The 20,203-nt window shown below is 37.0% G+C and overlaps 1 protein-coding gene across 4 annotated transcripts in view; it reads left to right on the top strand.

Annotated features, from left to right (window-relative positions):
• Positions 1-20,203, top strand: part of ANK3 (ankyrin 3) — a 365,593-nt gene that overhangs the window by 269,285 nt on the left and 76,105 nt on the right. For all 4 annotated transcript variants that reach the window (XM_043926997.1, XM_043926998.1, XM_043926999.1 and 1 more), the window contains 3 exons: positions 4,311-4,417; positions 9,702-9,926; positions 12,663-12,817. In XM_043926997.1, the coding sequence (XP_043782932.1) occupies positions 4,311-4,417; positions 9,702-9,926; positions 12,663-12,817 (487 nt within the window). The remainder of the gene's footprint in view (positions 1-4,310; positions 4,418-9,701; positions 9,927-12,662; positions 12,818-20,203) is intronic.

The following is a 20,203-nucleotide window of genomic DNA, read 5'->3' as shown; positions in this document are numbered from 1 at the left end:
AAATCCAAGTCTGTGACTCAGCTCTAAAGCCCAGCTTTTTCATTAAGCCCTGGGAACACCCCTACTTGCTGTGGGAAGTTTGAGAGCCGTCTCTAGTTCATCTTTTTTTTTTCCCAAATAAGCATGGTATCTTTACTTTTCAATTTTTTGGCTATGCCTCGCGGCATGTGGCATCTTAGTTCCCCCAACCAGAGATTGAACCTATGCGCCCTGCATTGGAAACATGGAGTCTTAACCATCGGACTACCAGGGAAGTCCCTCTAGCTCATCTTTTTCAACCATCATTTATGTAGTGTCTGATTTATCATTTTAAATGTCTGTTGTAAGTAACGAAGTGGAAGAAGAGTTTTTCCTGGTACTGTGGTACCATGTACAGTGATGTGTCAGAACATTTTGAAATTCATATTGTTGATTAAAATAAGTAAGCAATTCAAGCAGCACATTTCCGTTTTAAGTGAACGTAGCCATTCCCTTCTCCAGGAGATCTTCCCGACCCAGGGAGCAGACCCAAGCCCCCCGCATTGCAGGCAGATTCTTTACTGTCTGAGCCACCAGCGAAGCCCAGTCTGTAGAAAGAAGTATTCAGAGACAAGTAGCTTGGAAATGAAGCTACCACCTCATCTCTATAAAAACCATAGGTTCAGATGGCATGCTTTGTTTTGTATTTCGGTGGATGCATTGTGAGAAGAGCCTTTTGTCTGCATTTCGGTTATTAAAATTGTTAGGCCTGCCCATAAACCTCTGCAAAACTCTGTGGGAAAAAAAAACTGGAACAAATATGAGGATGTACGGCCAACTGTTTTGAGCAAGTCTTTGTGTTCAGTGTGCATTGGTTCATTTGTGTTATGACAGAGTTCCTAGGAGTGGAGAGAGTGAGGGGGCCTCCCTCAATAAATATTGCATGACGGCAGTGTTACCTTTTTGTGGGATATAATTGATCGTTTCAATAATTAATGTCGCCAGTGCATGTTTCTAAGAGGACCAAGGGTAAATAATTTACTGTAATTACCAAAGAGGAGTGATATTATTTATTTATTAGAGCTTGAAAAAAATGGGTCCTTTGGAAAATAACCTTAAGGCCCCAAATGTAGGAATTTTAGTTTGCTAAAAAATTGAGTAAGCAGCACCACTACTTCACATTAAATATTTTGCCCTACTCTGGAGGTGAGTTGGGCTTCCCAGATGGCAGTACTGGTAAAAAAAAAACCTGCCTGCCAATACAGAAGACTCAAGAGATGGGGGTCCAATCCCTGGGTCAGGAAGATCCCCTGGAAGAGGGCATGGCAACCCACTCCAGTATTCTTGCCTGGAGAATCCCATGAACAGAGAAGTCTGCGGGCTATAGTCCATAGGGTCGCAGAGAGTCAGGAAACGATTGAAACAACTACGCATGGAGGGCAGTAGTTCTTTGGGGTCTCTAAAAGTTAGTAAAATTGGTAAATGAGGCCAGGCTAATGCCAACATCTAATCTTTGGTTAAACCTTAAAGAATGTGGGCACTTTCTGAAGTGATGTATTGCTCTTTAGGGATGAGGAACCTGGTTCTATATACTCCTATGAACATCACTGATCACACACCCACCCACCGGCTGTGTCCTCTCTCGCTGAATGCAGAGAAAGCTGCTCCTCATTCATTTCTGCATTCCCCTAAGATCTGGATAGGATAGTGACTGCACATAGTGCTCTACAAATTATTGTTCAGTTTGATTGCAGGACTTATCAAATAAACACACCAATAAAAAGTCATGTCTTGTTATCAGACATACTCATTTGGATTAAAAGAACCTCCATATACACCTTCAGCCTCTTCTCTCCAGAGACAATGACTTGGGGTACCTTTTGATGACTGAGTATTAAGCTCACAGGGTACTCTGCATGGTAGAGGACTTGCCATCTGTGACTTCCACTAAAGAAATGAACCTGGAACATTTCACTGGAAAATTTCAGAGAAGACTCCATTTTCAGCCTCGAGGCTCCATCCCTCACTGTCTCTCTGGGAGACCAGTAAAGGTAGAAGTTTGGGTTTGAACATTTGGTATATAAGCTTTCAAGTAATCTCCATTTTCACTATGGTGCCTTTAACCTTCTAATCTTTGCCTCTGGTCTCTGTGCCTCTAACTTTCTGCCAAGGATGATGGAGAGCAGTTAGTTTTTTGGCAACAGATAAATCAGTGAGGGGATTGTGAGGATCATATCACTTTTATAGAGACTTTCAACCAATCCTTGTTTTTCTGCTGATATGTTCTCTTATTCTCTTTGTACGTGTGTGTGTGTGATTTAACACTCAACTTCCGTTTTACTGGGGTTTCAATAGAAAGCAGATCTTTAGCAGGATGAAAAGTGAGATTGATATTGTTTGTGGTCTGTGAAATACTATCTTTCATCAGATTTGGAACATTCTTAGCAATTCTGTCTTCAGATTTAGCCTCTACTTTATTTTCTTCTTCTAAGAGTCCAATTACACATATGTTAAAACCTTTCACTGTGTTCTCTGTCTCATACCATTTTCTGTATTTTTCATTCTTTTAAACTATCTACCCTTCACATACACATACTACTATATTTAAAACAAATAACCAACAAGGGCCTACTTTTTATAGCACAGAGAACTCTATTCAATATTCTATAATAATCTATGTGGGAAAAGAATCTGAAAAAATATATATATATATAAAACTGAATCACTGAAGTATACACCTGAAACTAACACAGCATTGTAAATCAACTATAGTTCAATATAAAATAAAATTTTTTAAATCTACCCTTCATTTTATATATTTTTCCACTTACACTTCTAGTTTACTAACCTTGTTTTCTGTTGTGTCTACTCAAGAACTCACGTTATACTGAGAACTGGACAAAGACCCATTTGATTCTTTCTTACACATATTCCAGTGCTCTGTTGAATTGTCCAACTTTAATTTATTTTCTCTATCTTTTCTGTTTTCTTAAACATACTAATCATAGTTATTATGATCACTATAGTGAAAGTTCTTATAAGCTTCCTTCAAAATAAAGAATGACCTTGGGATCTGTTTATAATATTTGGGTATCTTTTTCTGTTTTTGTTCATGTGCTATGGCCATCCTTGGCAGTTTTTCATTGCATGCTGGACATGATGTATTAAAAACCAGTTTATAGACATGACACACCCAGTGATGATATATTCCTTCAAAGAGTCACGATCTCTCTGCTATGCAAATACAGGGGTGGTTGAGTCTTCTAATCCAATCAAGATTTTGCTGAAATGAGGCTGGTTTGAAGCCCTGATAAGCCTCAGGCAATCTCTGAACTGTCTCTGGCCCTTCAGGGTCCTCATTTGAAATTCTGGTATGATCTTTGAGGCCCCTCCCCTTCTAAGTCTCAAACTCTGAATCTTTTTCTCAACTGCCCAAAAGCTCTACTATGCCTTTCAGAAGTTTTCAGGTTGGTTTTTCAGCTTCCTGTTCTGCATCACCCCAGAATTTAGCAGATGTTCTGAATGGAAATCTGTAGCGTGCTTGAGACCACCCAGATCTCCACCAAAACTCTTTTGGTTTTTGTATTCCCCTGCAGGTAGCCCCTGTAGGCACAAAACCCAGATTACATCCGCACTGGTAATTGACAAATGCCCTCAAGTTAAGAATGGAAACAAAAAGTCAGCTCATCTTTTTGCAGGTCACCTTCTCTCCAAGTACAGGTCCTCCAGTTTTGCGCCTCAGTTATTCTCTGCTGCCTGCAGAGATAGATGATTTCCATACTTACCTGGTGTGCTTAGCACAGCACTAGGCTGCTGCGGGCTTCTCTATCCCACTTGGAAATAGAAGTCATCAAGATTGATTTTTTTTTTTTTTTAAGATTCAGAAAAGAAATTTACAGTTGTAGGATTAACTTAAGAGATTTTTGAAGTACTTAAAATCGTGGTTAGAATTACTTCTGTGATCTTCCTTGTGCCATGCCAGTTACTCAAGTGGTTTCTTAAAAGACTGAAATAATACAGCATATCAATGAACTTTATTTTTTAATTCTTAAAACTGCAATGTAGACCTATAGAGAAATATACAGTCAGGCCAGTGGATGCAAAGCGCTGATGACACTGGTTATTTTATATAAGGGACTTGAGCACCCCTGGATTTTAGTATCCACAGGCACAGGTGGGTGAGGGGTGTCCTGGAACTGGTAACCTGAGGATAAAAGAGACGGCTATAAGAAAATGCTTATTTTGAATGTTGAACTATCTGGACTGATGGAGACATACAGGTATATTTTATAGGTACAGAGAAACCACTGTCTTGGGTGAGTTGCTGACATAATATATTGTTTATTTTTCAGCATCTAACATTCACAAGAGAATTTGACTCAGATTCTCTTAGACATTACAGCTGGGCTGCAGATACCTTGGACAATGTCAATCTTGTCTCAAGTCCTGTTCATTCTGGGTAAGTAACCAGAAAGTCACTTCTCCTGTTAAATTAACATTGCATTTATCATTTGCAGTTATAAATTCATATTGGCAAGTTTCACATGTATGAAATATTGATCTAAAGGACTTCATTAATGAGTATACGTGACATATATTTGTAAATAATTAGTAAATTTTTTTCTAGACAAGTCTGCACATCTGTTTTTATTGACAAAAGCACAGTGTTAGAAAGGAAATTAATAAAGTGCTGGTGCATAAAAATTGCCTGGCTATTCTGGCACTACTTTTGGGCCTTTAATTTTGCATTTCAATAAAAAAATTTTAGTCTAATCATTTCATTTTACTTTATTCAAATGTTTTTTCTGAGTATATTATTTTCCTGAAATAAAATTATAATGAAGTTGTATTAAAGTTTTTTAAATAAATGAATTTTTAAAAGAAAAGAAACAGTAAATGTACCAATGTGTGTACACCAGAAGAGCTATAGTAAAAACCACATCAAAGAGGCTCCTCTTTGCTGCCTGTTAGTCAGCAGGCAGCTAAGAGGTGACCTGCTTCAACTGCTAAATTGATAATTACTGTATTTTTAGATATTGGGTTCTTTGCCTAATAGGTAATTAAAACTTGGGATAATCGATATGTATACAAATGGGAAAGAAATAATTTGAAAACTTCAAAGTATTTTCACCTCTGAAATTGATGTTTAGGCCGTAAATTAATTGTAATTCAGGACAAGTACAGATTCATTTTGAATTAAATAAATTAACTATGATTAACATATGTGAAGTGCCTTATATATCTTATGAAGTATTTTTTGCTGCTTTGAATTACAATAAAGTGTGATGGCTAACATAGCCAGTACTTGTCATATATCTGGCATTGTGCTAAATCTTTTCACATGTATTATTTAATATTTATTTCAACCTTAAAATGACACTGAGATAAGTTTTATCATTATTCCCGTTTTACAGAGGAAAAGTCCTAAGCTCAGAGTAATGCTACAAATTATTTAAAAGGTTCTTACACAATCACAGCTTGCAACATCACAGTTGTAAAAAAACAAGTCACCACAATGTCATTTAAACAGAAATAATTTACATGCAAGTGCTTTATAAACTATAAACTACATGGTGGTCTTTGAGTCATCAATATTGCATTTCTTTAATTCAATTAGAAAAATTCTTAAAAAAAAAAAAAGAAAAATTCTTAATTATAGTAATATTAATTTTTAAACTGCTTAAAATATTTACATGATTTATAGTATATGGGTCTAAGATTGTAAAAGCAAAAAAAAAAAGTCAGAGTTGAGACAGAAAATATGAAACACCCAGAATACATTCATTCAGTGGGCAAACATACTGAGTTTTTTGAACCTAGTTTAGTGAATTGCCACCATGTTACCAAAATCTAGAACCAACACTTTGTACTCTACATAGGAAAGAAAAGTCCAAGGGTTTAATTTAGTAAATTGAGAAGCTGAGGCATCATAGGATAATAAAATCAGAAATGAGCTTTCCTCTGCATTGGACACAGTATAGTATTTGAATAGGCAACTTATCTCTCCTTCCCCTTGAATTCATTGCAGACAGCAGACTTCTACAGGGAAGGAAAGTAATAGCAGCTAGTTGGGCTTATTTGAAAAGGAGAATACACACTGGTATACACTTGGAACTAGTTCACTAATGCCAGGTCTATGGAGTAGCTTATACACAGCCATATGAGGCAAATCTTTTTCCAAATTGTCCCACAAATGCCAAATGCCTTGGTTTTGTTTTCTGGTGGTTTTTATTTTTCCTTTGCTTATCATTGACATTTTCTGTTGCTTGCTTCTAATTATCTTACATTAATTTTCCCATTTGCTTTCTAAATTATTTTGCAGCTATTCTTCTCCACTTCCTCAGTATGATTCAAGGTGATAACTGTGTCTTTTATGTGAATCATCCCTTTTTGTATTTTTAATTTATGTGAATTTTTCCCACAGATTGTGTCAGTGTCTGTAAGTGTATCAGCATTTGTCATCCTGCTGTTCCTAAAACTAGAAACATTCATGTGTTAGTGTTAAAATCATTTGTAGAATTCCTGCTTTAGTTTAAATATTAATAAGATGCAATGAATATGATTCAGTATTACCTTTCCATTTGTTTTTGTCAGTTATAGTGCATGAAATTTTATTTTGTATACAATATGTAAGAAGTGAAGTTGCTCAGTCCTGTGTGACTGTTTGCAATCCCGTGGACTGTATAAGCCTAGCAGGCTCCTCCATCCATGGAATTTTCCAGGCAAGAGGACTGGAGAGGGTTGCCATTTCCTTCTCCAGGGGATCTTCCAGACCTGGGGATGGAACCCAGGTCTCCTGCATTGCAGGCAGACGCTTTACCTGCTGCACCACCAGGGAGGAGTTTAAAAAACAAATTGCTGTATTTCATGATGTTATTGAATAATAGGACTCAATATTAGGCTTAACATTTACCCCATATGTCATCAGTCTTTTGGCTCTATAAAGCTGAAAACCTTAGAACAATAAATAATTGGTAATGAGCCCCAGCTATGTGCTGGGTGCTATGCAGAATATATAGAAAGAGATTCTTCCAATTTGTCATTAAAATCTTCTAAGCCATGGTTTTTCCGTTTGGTTCTGATATTCTCTGTAGCTGGGATATTTTTATATTGATACTGGTAACCTTCTTACACCACCTTCAGTGTATATATGTATATACATTATATACCTATAATATATATTTCATTTATTTATATGTGTATAAATAAATGAAATTTATCACTCAGTTGTGTCTGACTCTTTTAGACCCCATGGACTGTAGCCCACCAGTCTCCTCTGCCACAGGAATTCTCCAGGCAAGAATATTGGTGTGGATTGCCATGCCCTCCTCCAGGGGATCTTCCCAACTCAGGGATCGAACCTAGGTCTCCCATATTGCATGTGGATTCTTTACTGTCTGAACCACCAGGGAAGCCCATAGTATATATTTCATTTATTTATATATGTATATATTTTTCCATATTTTTTTTTTGATGTTAGTAACCAAATCTGACCTAGGCAATTTCTAAGCACACTTAACAAAATAGTTTTATATATTGGCTTATTCAATAAACATTTACTGTGTGCTTATTATGTGTGAGAATCATGCTCAGCTCTGCAGGTAGAGCAGTGAACAAGACAAACCTGATCTGAATTACTATGTGTGTGAATGAGACCCAGCTGTTTGTTGCCAGGGCGAGCAAGGCCCTCTCAGTGTAAATACTCCAGTGTTTATTTGTACCAGTACAACTAACTGCATTTTCAAACCCAGAGTTTATCTTGAGTCATTTTTCTTTTATTCTGTTACTGTTAGTCCCAACCACAAATTCCTTTTTAACTACTAAAAGCTGGGAAAGATCAGATTTTTGTCTTGGGCTTCCTTATAATATTGCCACATTGTCTTCAATACTGGGTAAAAAGTGGTAAGCTTGTACATGTCTAAGGAAATGAAGGCTCCCAGAGTAGCTGCAAGGGAGCCCTGGATCATTCAGCACTGGAGACAGTTCATCTGGACATTTGTACAAGTGAACAAGGATCTTTGTTTTTGAATAGGAGGGAGTTTGGTTTTTGTTTTGTTCTGTTTTTGAGGGGGTCTGTCTCTTGCCCTCATACTTTGAATATCCCTGTGATTCCAGTCTTTCAAAGTAGATACAATAATATCAAAACATATAAAAACCATTAATTAATCCAGAGGAAAATGGCTAAATCCAAAATGAGCAAAAAGGTATGAAGTTGACTCACCTCACAGATGACCACAGTTGGTTCTGAAAATCTGCTGGGCTGAAAGGTGATCCCCATGTACCTGCCTCTCTCCATGGGGATGGTGGGCTGATTTGCTTCTTTGACGAGGTTACTCTTTAGGAAGGGGTCTCCAGCTAAGACCTCCAAGCAGAGTCTGAAATCTATTTGAGGGGATGTTAGAACTGTTTTACAGAAGAGTAAACAGTAGAGGATTTTGATGGATGGGATTGTCCGCCCCCACGCCCACATACACACACCAAATACTGTAGATATTCAGACAGTTTTCTAAATATCAATATTTGGTGCTCTTCCACGAATGAGCATATTTTCATATGTGAGAACTAAAATGTAAAAATATGTGTTTCTGTTCCCCTGTCTGACTTGCACTCCTCCATATGTTGGGCTCATTGGTTTATGTTCACTAGAGTGCTTTACAAGCCGGTGACAAAGGTGGGAGGAGTCACGGAGGTCTTTTTTTCATGAACATATGATAGGAATCAAGATATTACCCAAATAAGCTTGGGATTAGCAAACTATTATACATAGGATGGATAAACAACAAGTTGCTACTGTCTAACACAGGGGACTATATTCAGTAACCTGTGATAAATCATAATGGAAAAGAATATGAAAAATAATATATATATATATGTGTAACTGAATCACTTTTTTGTTCAGCAGACATTAACACATTATAATTCAACTATATGCCAATAAAAAACTTTAAAAGATACTACCCAAATATGACAGTTAATTCTTTACATCTTCATAGCTACAAGCACAAGCAGATAGTTTTTCTTTCCTAGCTTTAATATAGCAGCCAATGACAGAATTATATAGAGATGTTTTTCTAAAAAGTCAGTTCAACAATTTTTGCATTTCTGTACAGATACTCAAATGTAGGTTATTTTAAACAGTTTTTAAAGCCAAATTGATACTGAAAAGATTGAATCCCTTTCCATCAAAATTGCCTTAGTAAAACTTTAGTCACTTTCTGCTTTTATTCATTCCTGCTTTGTGAAAATAGTAAAAATTAGAGTGTCGGTATGATTAAATATACATTAATTTTCTGGGTTGTTCACGCTTAAGACATACTGTGGAGTTTCATCTTAACTGGTGGGGGAAGAGATCCCATAGTCAGCAAATGGCCCTTTGAATATAATTTAAACCACCCACAGCAACCACATACAGTGGTTTTGTTTAGGGGACTTTGCTTTTAAATGCAAGACAGTCCTTAATAGCCAGTTTTTATTCCAGCTTTGAAACATTCACTATTCTTTTAGTTTGAGCATCGACAGAGTGGTTGACTTCTGTTCAGAGGCCATTTGCCACCAAAAATAAATTGTCGTGTTTTACACTTTTGCTCAGTTCACAAGTCGAATGCATGTTTGAGGTATTTACTTCCAGTTTATTCTTAAAGAGAGGAAATGACCTTGTCTGTCACCTTAACATGTAACTTCAAAACTGACTGTGAAGATGGTTTGTGTCTCTCCCTGACTCGGCCTCTGATCTTCCTCTGCAGGTTTCTGGTTAGCTTTATGGTGGATGCTCGAGGGGGCTCCATGAGGGGAAGCCGTCACCACGGGATGAGGATTATCATTCCTCCACGCAAGTGTACGGCCCCCACCCGCATCACCTGCCGTTTGGTAAAGAGACATAAACTGGCCAACCCACCCCCCATGGTGGAAGGAGAGGGATTAGCCAGTAGACTGGTAGAAATGGGTCCTGCAGGGGCACAATTTTTAGGGTAAGTCATCTTGTCGATTTTCATCTTGGCCCTTATACCACATCTTTGATTTTCTTTACCCTTGTCAATTAAATTGAATCTATTGAGTTAACTGTTAAATCTGCTGAGTTGGACCATTTTGGTCGATTAGAGCATTGGTGTAGAATCAAAGGTCACAAAGCTATGTAATTCTGTGCAAAGCTGGTGGGCTGGCACTTACTTAACTCAGTTTGCTGGTCAAAGCTTTTACTAACCGAGAAGCATGTTTTCTGCTCAGTGAGTGCACGGAACCCCAGCAGCCCCCGTGGAAGTCAAGGCACCACTCTTACATGTGACATATTGAATAAATGGCTATTTTGGGTACATGTCTTCTTAATGATAATTTTGGGGGAAACAATCCATTGTGACTTTAAGAGAAAAAAAAAATGAATTTATTTTCTGAGGTGGCACTTGGGTGCAAACCAGGCAGGCTCTGTCATGACTGACAGTTTGTTCACAGTTTCCCCTTCTCGTTTCTCTTCCTGCTGCATGGATGTTATTCAGTAAACTGCATCTTCCCACCAATCCTCCCCCTGTAAATGAGGGTGAGAGCTTGGTTAGCCGAATCCTGCAGCTTGGGCCTCAAGGAACAAAATTTATTGGGTAGGATCTTTATAGACAAGATACAGAATGTCTACAATTCTTTTTCCATTTTCAATTTTTTTCTGTCACACCCATGGTCTTATTCTTGTCTTAATTTTATTTTCAGTTTTTAGTGCTTTCAGTTGATGGATGTCACTGAAAGAAAAAGAAAAATCATAGTGGCTTGACTTAATGTAGCACCGCTACCTCTCTTGTGCTTTTCAAGCATGTGGAATTCACTGCAAGCATTCTGCTTTCATAACTTTGTGCTTTTGTAAAATTTACTTTCATCTGAAATATTTCAACTGATCATGGTAGTTTTTAAGATAGACGGAAGGTCTAATTTTAACCCAGTGTAAGAGAAGGTATTTGCAGACTCTGAATCAACATTTGCTATAAATGATATATATATGTGTGTGTATATATATATATATATATATATATCTGTGTGTATATATATATGTATGTGTGTGGAGTTACATTTTTGTAAAAGTACTTTTGCATACTAAGTAAACTTTATGGACTTTGAGAAGGAGAATCATCGATAAGTAAACTGATTTTGAAAAAAATGTTGGGAATACAAGATATTTAAAGAAAACCAAATGGGCAGCAGGTAGAATATTTACTAAAGTTATTAAATTGTTTTGTTTCCTTCTGTTTAAGCTGAAATGTGTTGGTGTTCGTCTGTCTGCTTGTCTGTCTGACTGGTGTGTTGGCCTTGGCAGTCTGCATGAAGAAACCTGTTATGAAAACTTATGCTTGGCTTTCACCTTGGTCCCAGATCCTCATTCATTTCTTCTCTCCAGTATTGTTGAATGTCATACACAAAGCCACATTCCTTAAATATTTACAGTGACAGTATCTGATACATCAACCTGCAAAGATTGTATCTAGTTCCCCCCCCCCAAAAAAAAAATAATGTCTGATCCAGGTGTGGTTAAAAATATGGTAAACATCTTAATAACTCTTGAAATTACTGTTAGGAATAGCTGATTCTGCTTTTACCCATCAAAAAATAAAAGCATTATAAAAAATCTTTCAAACCCTTAGTTTTAACTAATGATAAGTATTTTGCCAAAAGTAAACTTTTCATACCTATCATCCTATTTTAAGTGAATGCTTTTGTAATAACTCAGATATTAATATGTTTTATGTCATTTGGTCATTACAACTACTATCACTTTTTATGCTGTTACCTATTTAAGCCTGTACCTTCTGTTCCCACTTGTACATAATCACATAGGCTAAGAGGTGAGGTTACATACAACCTCTGTAGGAGAATAATGATACTGTCTACTTAAATGTCATAAAATAAAGCTGCACAATCCAGCTACATAAACTGTGTGTGATTGTGGTCTGCTTACTTCCATTCATCCTTTTTAGCATTTATCCTACTTTAAAATTTAACAGAATTATTCCTCTGCTTGATTGGCTAGCTTCAATTTGCAGCCATTTTTTTACATTCTTTTGCAAAAGGACACTGTCAAAGATTAACAGATTGTTATATGACAATTTCAAACCAATAGTGCTTTTTCAGAGAGTTTAATTCCTATGCAGTCCTACAAGAGTGAGGAAATTAAGCTGCCCATTTCATAACTTAAAAATTAAAGAAACTCTCTTGACTATACAGGCCATGAAAGTTATGAAAACTGACCGTTGGAGGGAGTGAATTGTTATATTGATTGTTTTCTTGCTAAGGGGAAAAAAAATCAGTAACCTTTCAAAATAATTTACAAAATTTCTTTAAAGAAATGACTGTGTCCTTTTAAATCATGAGTGTTTTGTATAATATACCTATTGTGTTCTTAAAAACGGACCAACTTTCTTTCTTATGGTCTATTTTAATAACTTTCAATTCCTCGATTTCTAATGTGTGCTGAATATTTTCCCTCTTTTAAATCAAATGCCTAACATATGATAGGCCCCAAGAATTGTTTGTGAATGAATGAATGATGGCATGTTTTCAGGCTTCTAATATATTATTTAATTAGCAAATGATTCTGCAGCTTTGAAATCATTCCCAACCTTAGTGGCACCTCTGATTTTCAAATAAATATTGTCAGTGAAACATTTTAAAAAGTATGAAACTATAAACACATTTCTTTTGATACCAAAATAATGTGGCTTTTTTTCCAGCCCTGTCATAGTGGAAATCCCTCACTTTGGGTCTATGAGAGGCAAGGAGAGAGAGCTCATTGTTCTTCGCAGTGAAAATGGTGAAACATGGAAGGAGCATCAATTCGACAGTAAAAATGAAGATTTAACTGAATTACTTAACGGCATGGATGAAGGTAATTACAATGACTACATGTTTCTATAAATGTCTGTAGGCAAGAATTAAATGAATGACCAGACTAAAGGAAACAGTGCTCGAATTTCATTCATTTGTATTTTAAAGTGGGAATCGGGTTCCTCAGCAGTTGTTGTTTTCTACGTCTAAGGCATGAAGTTCAATTTCATCTAAAAAACTAATCCTATCCCAATACTAATGTACAAGTTTCTGATAATTCTCTCAGTCTTAAATCAATTATATCAATCTTTCCAAAGCTTAAGAAAGTTTTCTAAGTCAAAAATGTGTAAAGAGAGGGTAAAATAATAATGGAAGGTATGCAAAGCATGTAGAGTGTTTTTAAGAAAATACATTCACTTTTTAAAAAACTGTTATTGCAGTATATTTGACTTACAATGTTGTGTTAGTTTCAGGTGTCCAGCAAAGTGAATCAGTTTATACATACACATGTATTGACTCTTTAAAATTCTTTCCCCATATAGGTCATTACAGAGTATTGAGTAGAGTTCCCTGTGCTATACAATAGGTTCTCAGTAGTTATCTGTTTTATGTATTGTAGTGTATATATGTCCATCCCAGTCTCTCAGTTTTTCCCTCCCCCCATTACTCCCTGGAAACCGTAAGTTTGTTTTCTACATTTGTGACTCTATTTCTGTTTTGCAGATAAATTCATTTGTACCTTTTTAGACTATGTATGTAAGTGATATAATATGATATTTGTCTTTCTGGCTTCACTCAGTATGACAATCTCTAGATCCATTCATGTGACTGGACATATGTATATGACATCTTCTTTATCCATCCCTCTGTCGATGGACATTTGGGTTGCCTCCATGTCTTGGCTATGATAAATAGTGCTGCAGTGAACACTGGAGAACATGTATCTTTTCAAATTATTGTTTTCTCCAGGAGTGGGATTGCTGGATCATATGGTAGTGTTTACTTTTTGTTTTGGGAATTATTATTTCCATCCCCTTTCTTTTATCTCAGTCTTCTCCCAGATTATTCTTATAGACTTTTAATTTCTCCTAGATTCTAATCAGTTTTTTTAAAAATGAAGTTCAGGCTAATGATTGGAGTCTGTGGTGCTTCCAGTGTCTTTTTCCTTGATCTGGTAAGACTGGCCTACAGCAAGCATGTCACTTTCTCATATACACCTTCTTCAGGCTGCTAACCCTTAGAATCATAGTAGTTTTTCTTAGCAGACATTATGAATAGACTTGTTTTGAGAGTGGGTATAGTGTTTTCTTTTTTAAATGTTAAAAAAAAGAGAGAGAGAGAGAGAGGTAGAGCAATCTCACCATAAAGAAAGCTAACCTTTATACTAACTTGCTAGTCCCTAAACATCCAGCAACTGTTTTATATAGCATTTTTACTGGAGATATAATTCACATACTATAAAATTCACTACCTTCACATTTAATTCACTGGCTTTTGGAAAGCATCTAACATAGTCTCTCCTGGTTGTTAAGTGTGCATGAAGGAGCTACACAGACTCGAGGGTGTCTGAGGAATGACTATGGACAACCTCCTGGATCCCCATGAGCCTCTGTTCCTTCTGCAAAACGGAGATTACCGTCCTCACTTCATAGGCCTGCTGTTAAGAAAAAATAGTCATTATGTGAAGCACTTTCCAAATACAACCCTTGTTACATACTCAGCCCTTGATAAGTATCAGCTATTATCACTATTATATTCATTCTATAGAAAAAAATTATCATACCAGAGATTTTGTATAAGACACAGTGAATCACAGCCAGCCAAGAATTTTAAAATGTCTTTACAGCAGGGTAAGGGAGTCTAATCATTGTTGAGAGTCTACATTCATGAGGTACTGATGAATGCATTTATATATTAAAATTTTAAATGAACACGTACTACCGCAAGATAGGTAATTTTAATCCTACTTTATAGATGAGGGAACTGAAGTTCAAATAAGTTAAGTAATTTATAAAAGGTTACCCCAACTAAGAAGCAGCACCAGGGTTGAAATCTATTCTACCTGTTTGCAAAAACTTTTAACTATTCCACTTATTTTAGAATCGTGTGTCCTTTGGAGAGGAAAATAAACCTAAAAAAGAAAAATTCCTACAGACCTCTAGATTTCAAGATCGAGAATAGTCACTTTAAATGTTATACATGTAATAAGTATATAGTAAATGTTTATATATAATATTGATATTTATATCCTATACCATACACAACTTCAGATAATTTCTGATGGATGGGAACATGCAGTGGTGATTAAGATTTCTGATTTTTATTATTTTATTACCTTAATTTATTTTACAGCATGAGGTATAGTCATTCTTTTGTATGGAAATTTACAAGAAAACACAATCAAAGGTTTTAAAAAGAATAAATACTAAAGGAAAGAACTGAATTAGTGTTTTGAAAAGAGTAAAAGAATATGGATGATTCAGGTAAAAGAAATGGAGAGAATAAGATAAATGGGTTTTTCAAAAAGGATAGTTGTTTGTTTGTTTTAAGGAAAATAAAGTATAGAAATATTTTCATGTATCCAGTATTTCTTAAATGCTGTTGTTGATTACTAGTTTTTTTAAGGTAGAATCCTCTACACAAGGATTTTATTTTAACCAATAGCTACCTTGATGATGTAAGCTGCTGAGAGCAGGGTATGTGTCTGATAATGTCTGAGCCCCCAGTACTGGGTCCAGTGCTCACTTAGACACACACCCAGTCCTGGAGCGTGGGCAGGAGAAGGAGCCACAGCATAATATGTAGCTCTAGAGGAAAGTTCACCTCAGTCTATTTCTTCTACCCTAAACTTCACTGATGTTAATCTCCAGGGGGGAGAGTTAAAGGGGAACATTTACTTTGAGGACAGTTCTGAGAAAGTAGCAATATTTTAGGAAGAATGTTGAATATTCTAAGAGAATGTTGTCCAGTGGAATTTTCTATAATGATGGAAGATATTCCATACCTGTGCAATCCTACAGTAATCACTCAGTTAGTCAGTTCAGTCGCTCATTCATGTCCGACTCTTTGCGACCCCATGAATCACAGCACACCAGGCCTCCCTGTCCATCACCAACTCCCAGAGTCTACCCAAACCCATGTCCATCGAGTCGGTGATGCCATCCAACCATCTCATCCTCTGCCGTCCCCTTCTCCTCCTGCCCCCAATCCCTCCCGGCATCAGGGTCTTTTCCAGTGAGTCAACTCTTTGCATGAGGTGGCCAAAGTATTGAAGTTACAGCTTCAGCATTAGGCCTTCCAATGAACACCCAGGACTGATCTCCTTTAAGATGGACTGGTTGGATCTCCTTGTAGTCCAAGGGACTCTCAAGAGTCTTCTCCAACACCACAGCTCAAAAGCATCAATTCTTTGGTTCTCAGCTTTCTTCACAGTCCAACTCTCACATCCATACATGACCACTGGAAAAACCATAGCCTTGACTAGACGGACCTTTGTTGGCAAAGTAATTTTTGTCTCTGCTTTTTAATATGCTATCTAGGTTGGTCATAACTTTCCTTCCAAGGAGTAAGCATCTTTTAATTTCATGGCTGCAGTCACCATCTGCAGTGATTTTGGAGCCCAGAAAAATAAAGTCTGACACTGTTTCCCCATCTATTTGCCATGAAGTTATGGGACCAGATGCCATGATCTTAGTTTTCTGAATGTTGAGCTTTAAGCCAACTTTTTCACTCTCCTCTTTCACTTTCATCAAGAGGCTTTCTAGCTCCTCTTCACTTTCTGCCATAAGGGTGGTGTCATCTGCATATCTGAGGTTATTGATATTTCTCCCAGCAATCTTGATTCCAGCTTGTGCTTCTTCCAGCTCAGTGTTTCTCATGATGTACTCTGCATATAAGTTAAATAAGCAGGGTGACAATATACAGCCTTGACATACTCCTTTTCCTATTTGGAACCAGTCTGTTATTCCATGTCCAGTTCTAACTGTTGCTTCCTGACCTGCACACAGATTTCTCAGGAGGCAGGTCAGGTCGTCTGGTATTCCCATCTCTTTCAGAATTTTCCACAGTTTATTGTGATCCACATAGTCAAAGGCTTTGGCATAGTCAATAAAGCAGAAATGGATGTTTTTCTGGAACTCTCTTGCTTTTTTGATGATCCAGCGGATGTTGGCAATTTGATCTCTGGTTCCTCTGCCTTTTCTAAAACCAGCTTGAACATCTGGAAGTTCACAGTTCACGTATTGCTGAAGCCTGGCTTGGAGAATTTTGAGCATTACTTTACTAGCGTCACTAGTCACATGTAAATCTTAAGTACCTGAAATGTGACTAGAGCAAGTGAGGAAGGTAATTTTTAATTTTTTATATTAACCACAAGTAGCCACCATTGTGGATTCTAGTAGTATGTTTTTCATTTTTGAGCACAGATTATAATATATCCTATCAGGCGCAAGCAGATTTTTTTTTTTTTAATTTTTATTTTAAAGTTTCTTGATGGAATGAATTTCCAAGATTTCATGCTGACATGTCTTCATTTTGTTTTCAATAAGCTAATTTTCAAATAGGAAGTCTTCCTATCTTTGCTTAGACAACTGACTCCCCAAGCACTACCATACTAAGGGCATCTGTGTGATGTTTTAAAGATACAGTGATGCAGCTCTCTGTCCTGGATTCTACATGTTATCTTGGAAATAGTGGATAGAGTTTCTTTGCTACATTTTTAAAGACCAGATAAACTCTGGTTCCATTTTAGACAGTTAAAAGGAAATGTAAGTACTTCCAAGTTTACAAAAATCAAGCACTGGAGGCCACAACAGGAAAAATGAAGATTATTATTAAATTTAAAAGTAATAATAATGAAGGAACCAAGACACACATTTTTTTTCATTTATTTTTATTAGTTGGAGGCTAATGACTTTACAATATTGTAGTGGTTTTTGCCATACATTGACATGAATCAGCCATGGATTTACATGTGTTCCCCATCCCGATCCCCCCTCCCGCCTCCCTCCCCATCCCATCCCTCTGGGTCTTCCCAGTGCACCAGGCCTGAGCACTTGTCTCATGCATCCAACCTGGGCTGGTGATCTGTTTCACTCTTGATAGTATACTTGTTTCAATGCTATTCTCTCAGAACATCCCACCCTCGCCTTCTCCCACAGAGTCCAAAAGTCTGTTCTGTACATCTGTGTCTCTTTTTCTGTTTTGCATATAGGGTTATCATTACCATCTTTCTAAATTCCATATATATGTGTTAGTATGCTGTAATGTTCTTTATCTTTCTGGCTTACTTCACTTTGTATAATGGGCTCCAGTTTCATCCATCTCATTAGAACTGATTCAAATGAATTCTTTTTAATGGCTGAGTAATATTCCATTGTGTATATGTACCATAGCTTCCTTATCCATTCGTCTGCTGATGGGCATCTAGGCTGCTTCCATGCCCTGGCAATTGTAAACAGTGCTGCGATGAACATTGGGGTGCACAAAGACACACATTTTATAACTGAAGCATAATTGATCAGATTTCATACCCAGCTCAAGAACCACTTACCACCACTCTTGTTCTGTCCCCAAAGAAACTTCATTTTTACTGGAACCTCCCTCCCCGAAAATCAGGCAAAAATAAACATCAGTCTGTCTTTATAAATCTAACCCTTCTTTTTCCTTCAAGGTCCAACCAGTCAGAGTTCTTATGGAAAGTAAAGCCTGAGGTTTCATGTTATTTTCTACTTTCTCCACTCTGTCTCCTGAGTAGCTGTTAATTAGCAAGATAAAAATAGTATATAAAATAAGCCAGTGACCATCCTTAAAGGAAAAAAGAGATAAGTCTTCCTACTATAGCTTTATTTAACCTATTAATTTCCTCAGTTTGTAACAATTAAGCCTTATCTGTCATCTATGGGAAGTGATCCTTGATAATACCTGTCTCATTATAAATGTCTCATTTTAACCCTCTTTTCCATAAATGAATTCTATGTTACTTTATAACTAACCTATATTCTACTTTTATAACTAGTCCTAGTGTACCCCCTTCTCTGAAAATCTTAAAACCCAAGTGTTTAGAAAGCATCTTGGCCAGTATTTTGATCAGTATTTTGATTATATATATATATATTTTTTTTTTTCTTCTAAGCAACACAATCATAAAGATTAGAGTATGGTTCTATAGTATTTTTAAAACTTGCAAAACCTTTTAGTGTGCACAATCAAATTGTAACTTCAGAGAAAGGCAAGTCCAAAGAGGAGGATAATTTGCACAATGTATAGTTTGGTCATTAGGGTTATGAACCGCGGCTGTCACACAGACTGGAATTCCTGTCCTGGCTCCACCACTTACTAACCCTAAGTCTCTCTAACCTCGTGGAGAACTAATTGGGGAATGGATGAGCTGAAGTATGTAAATTTCATAGCACAATGTCTGACACTTGAGAACCACACTCAAAGTCAGCTGTACACACAGTTGCCATGTACATACAGTTGGGCAGAAGAGCAAGCAGGGGTAGAAATCTTGCCTCTGCAACCTGCCAAGTCATCTGCTCTGACACTGGCCTTGAGGACAAAAGGTCATTTTTATCTAATTTTTTTTTTCAAAACTACTGTCTAGTTACCACGCTACATACATGGAGGCCTGTGTCCACTCCAAGTGGATGCCCTTTTCCAAATTGCACAAGGGCACCACCAGGGCTAGTGGAATCCCATCACCACCACCCATTCAGGGGAAGAGTAAGTTGATAGATCTAGACTTCCAAAATTTGGACTCTAAATCTAGTTGTTTTTCTATAATACTCCCTCACCTCTGTATCTTCTCAAATGAAGGATGCCTTACTGTTATTCAGTCGCTAAGTCATGTCCAACTGTTTGTGACCACATGCACTGTAGCCTGCTAGGCTGCATTGTTTTCCACTATCTCCTGGAGTTTACCCAAATTCATGTCCATTGAGTCAGTAATGCTATCTAACTATCTCATCCTCTGCCGCCCCCCTTCTCCTGTCTTCAGTCTTTCCCAGCATCATCGTCTTTTCTACTAAGTCAGCTCTTCGCATTGGGTGGCCAAAGTATTGGAGTATCAGTTTCAGCATCACTCCTTCGAATGAATATTCAGGGTTGATTCCTTTAAGATTAACTGGTTGGATCTCCTTGCAGTCCAAGAGACTCTTAAGAGTCTTCTCCAGCACCACAATTTGAAAGCATCAATTCTTCGGAGCTCAGCCTTATTTATGGTCCAGCTCTCACATCAGTACATGACCACTGGAAAAATCATAGCTTTGACTATATGGACCTTTGTCAGCAAAGTGACATCTCTGCTTCTTAATACACTGTTTACATTTGTCATAGCTTTCCTTCCAAGGAGCAGGTGTCTTTTAATTTCATGACTACAGTCACCATCTGCAGTGATTTTAAAACCCAAGGGAAAAAAAAAACTTGTCACTGCTTCCGCTTTTTCCCC

Source organism: Cervus elaphus, chromosome 15, assembly GCF_910594005.1.
Source record: "Cervus elaphus chromosome 15, mCerEla1.1, whole genome shotgun sequence".
Taxonomy (NCBI): domain Eukaryota; kingdom Metazoa; phylum Chordata; class Mammalia; order Artiodactyla; family Cervidae; genus Cervus; species Cervus elaphus.
The sequence above is the reverse complement of the archived record's forward strand: the minus strand, read 5'-3'. Positions and strand labels throughout refer to the sequence as shown.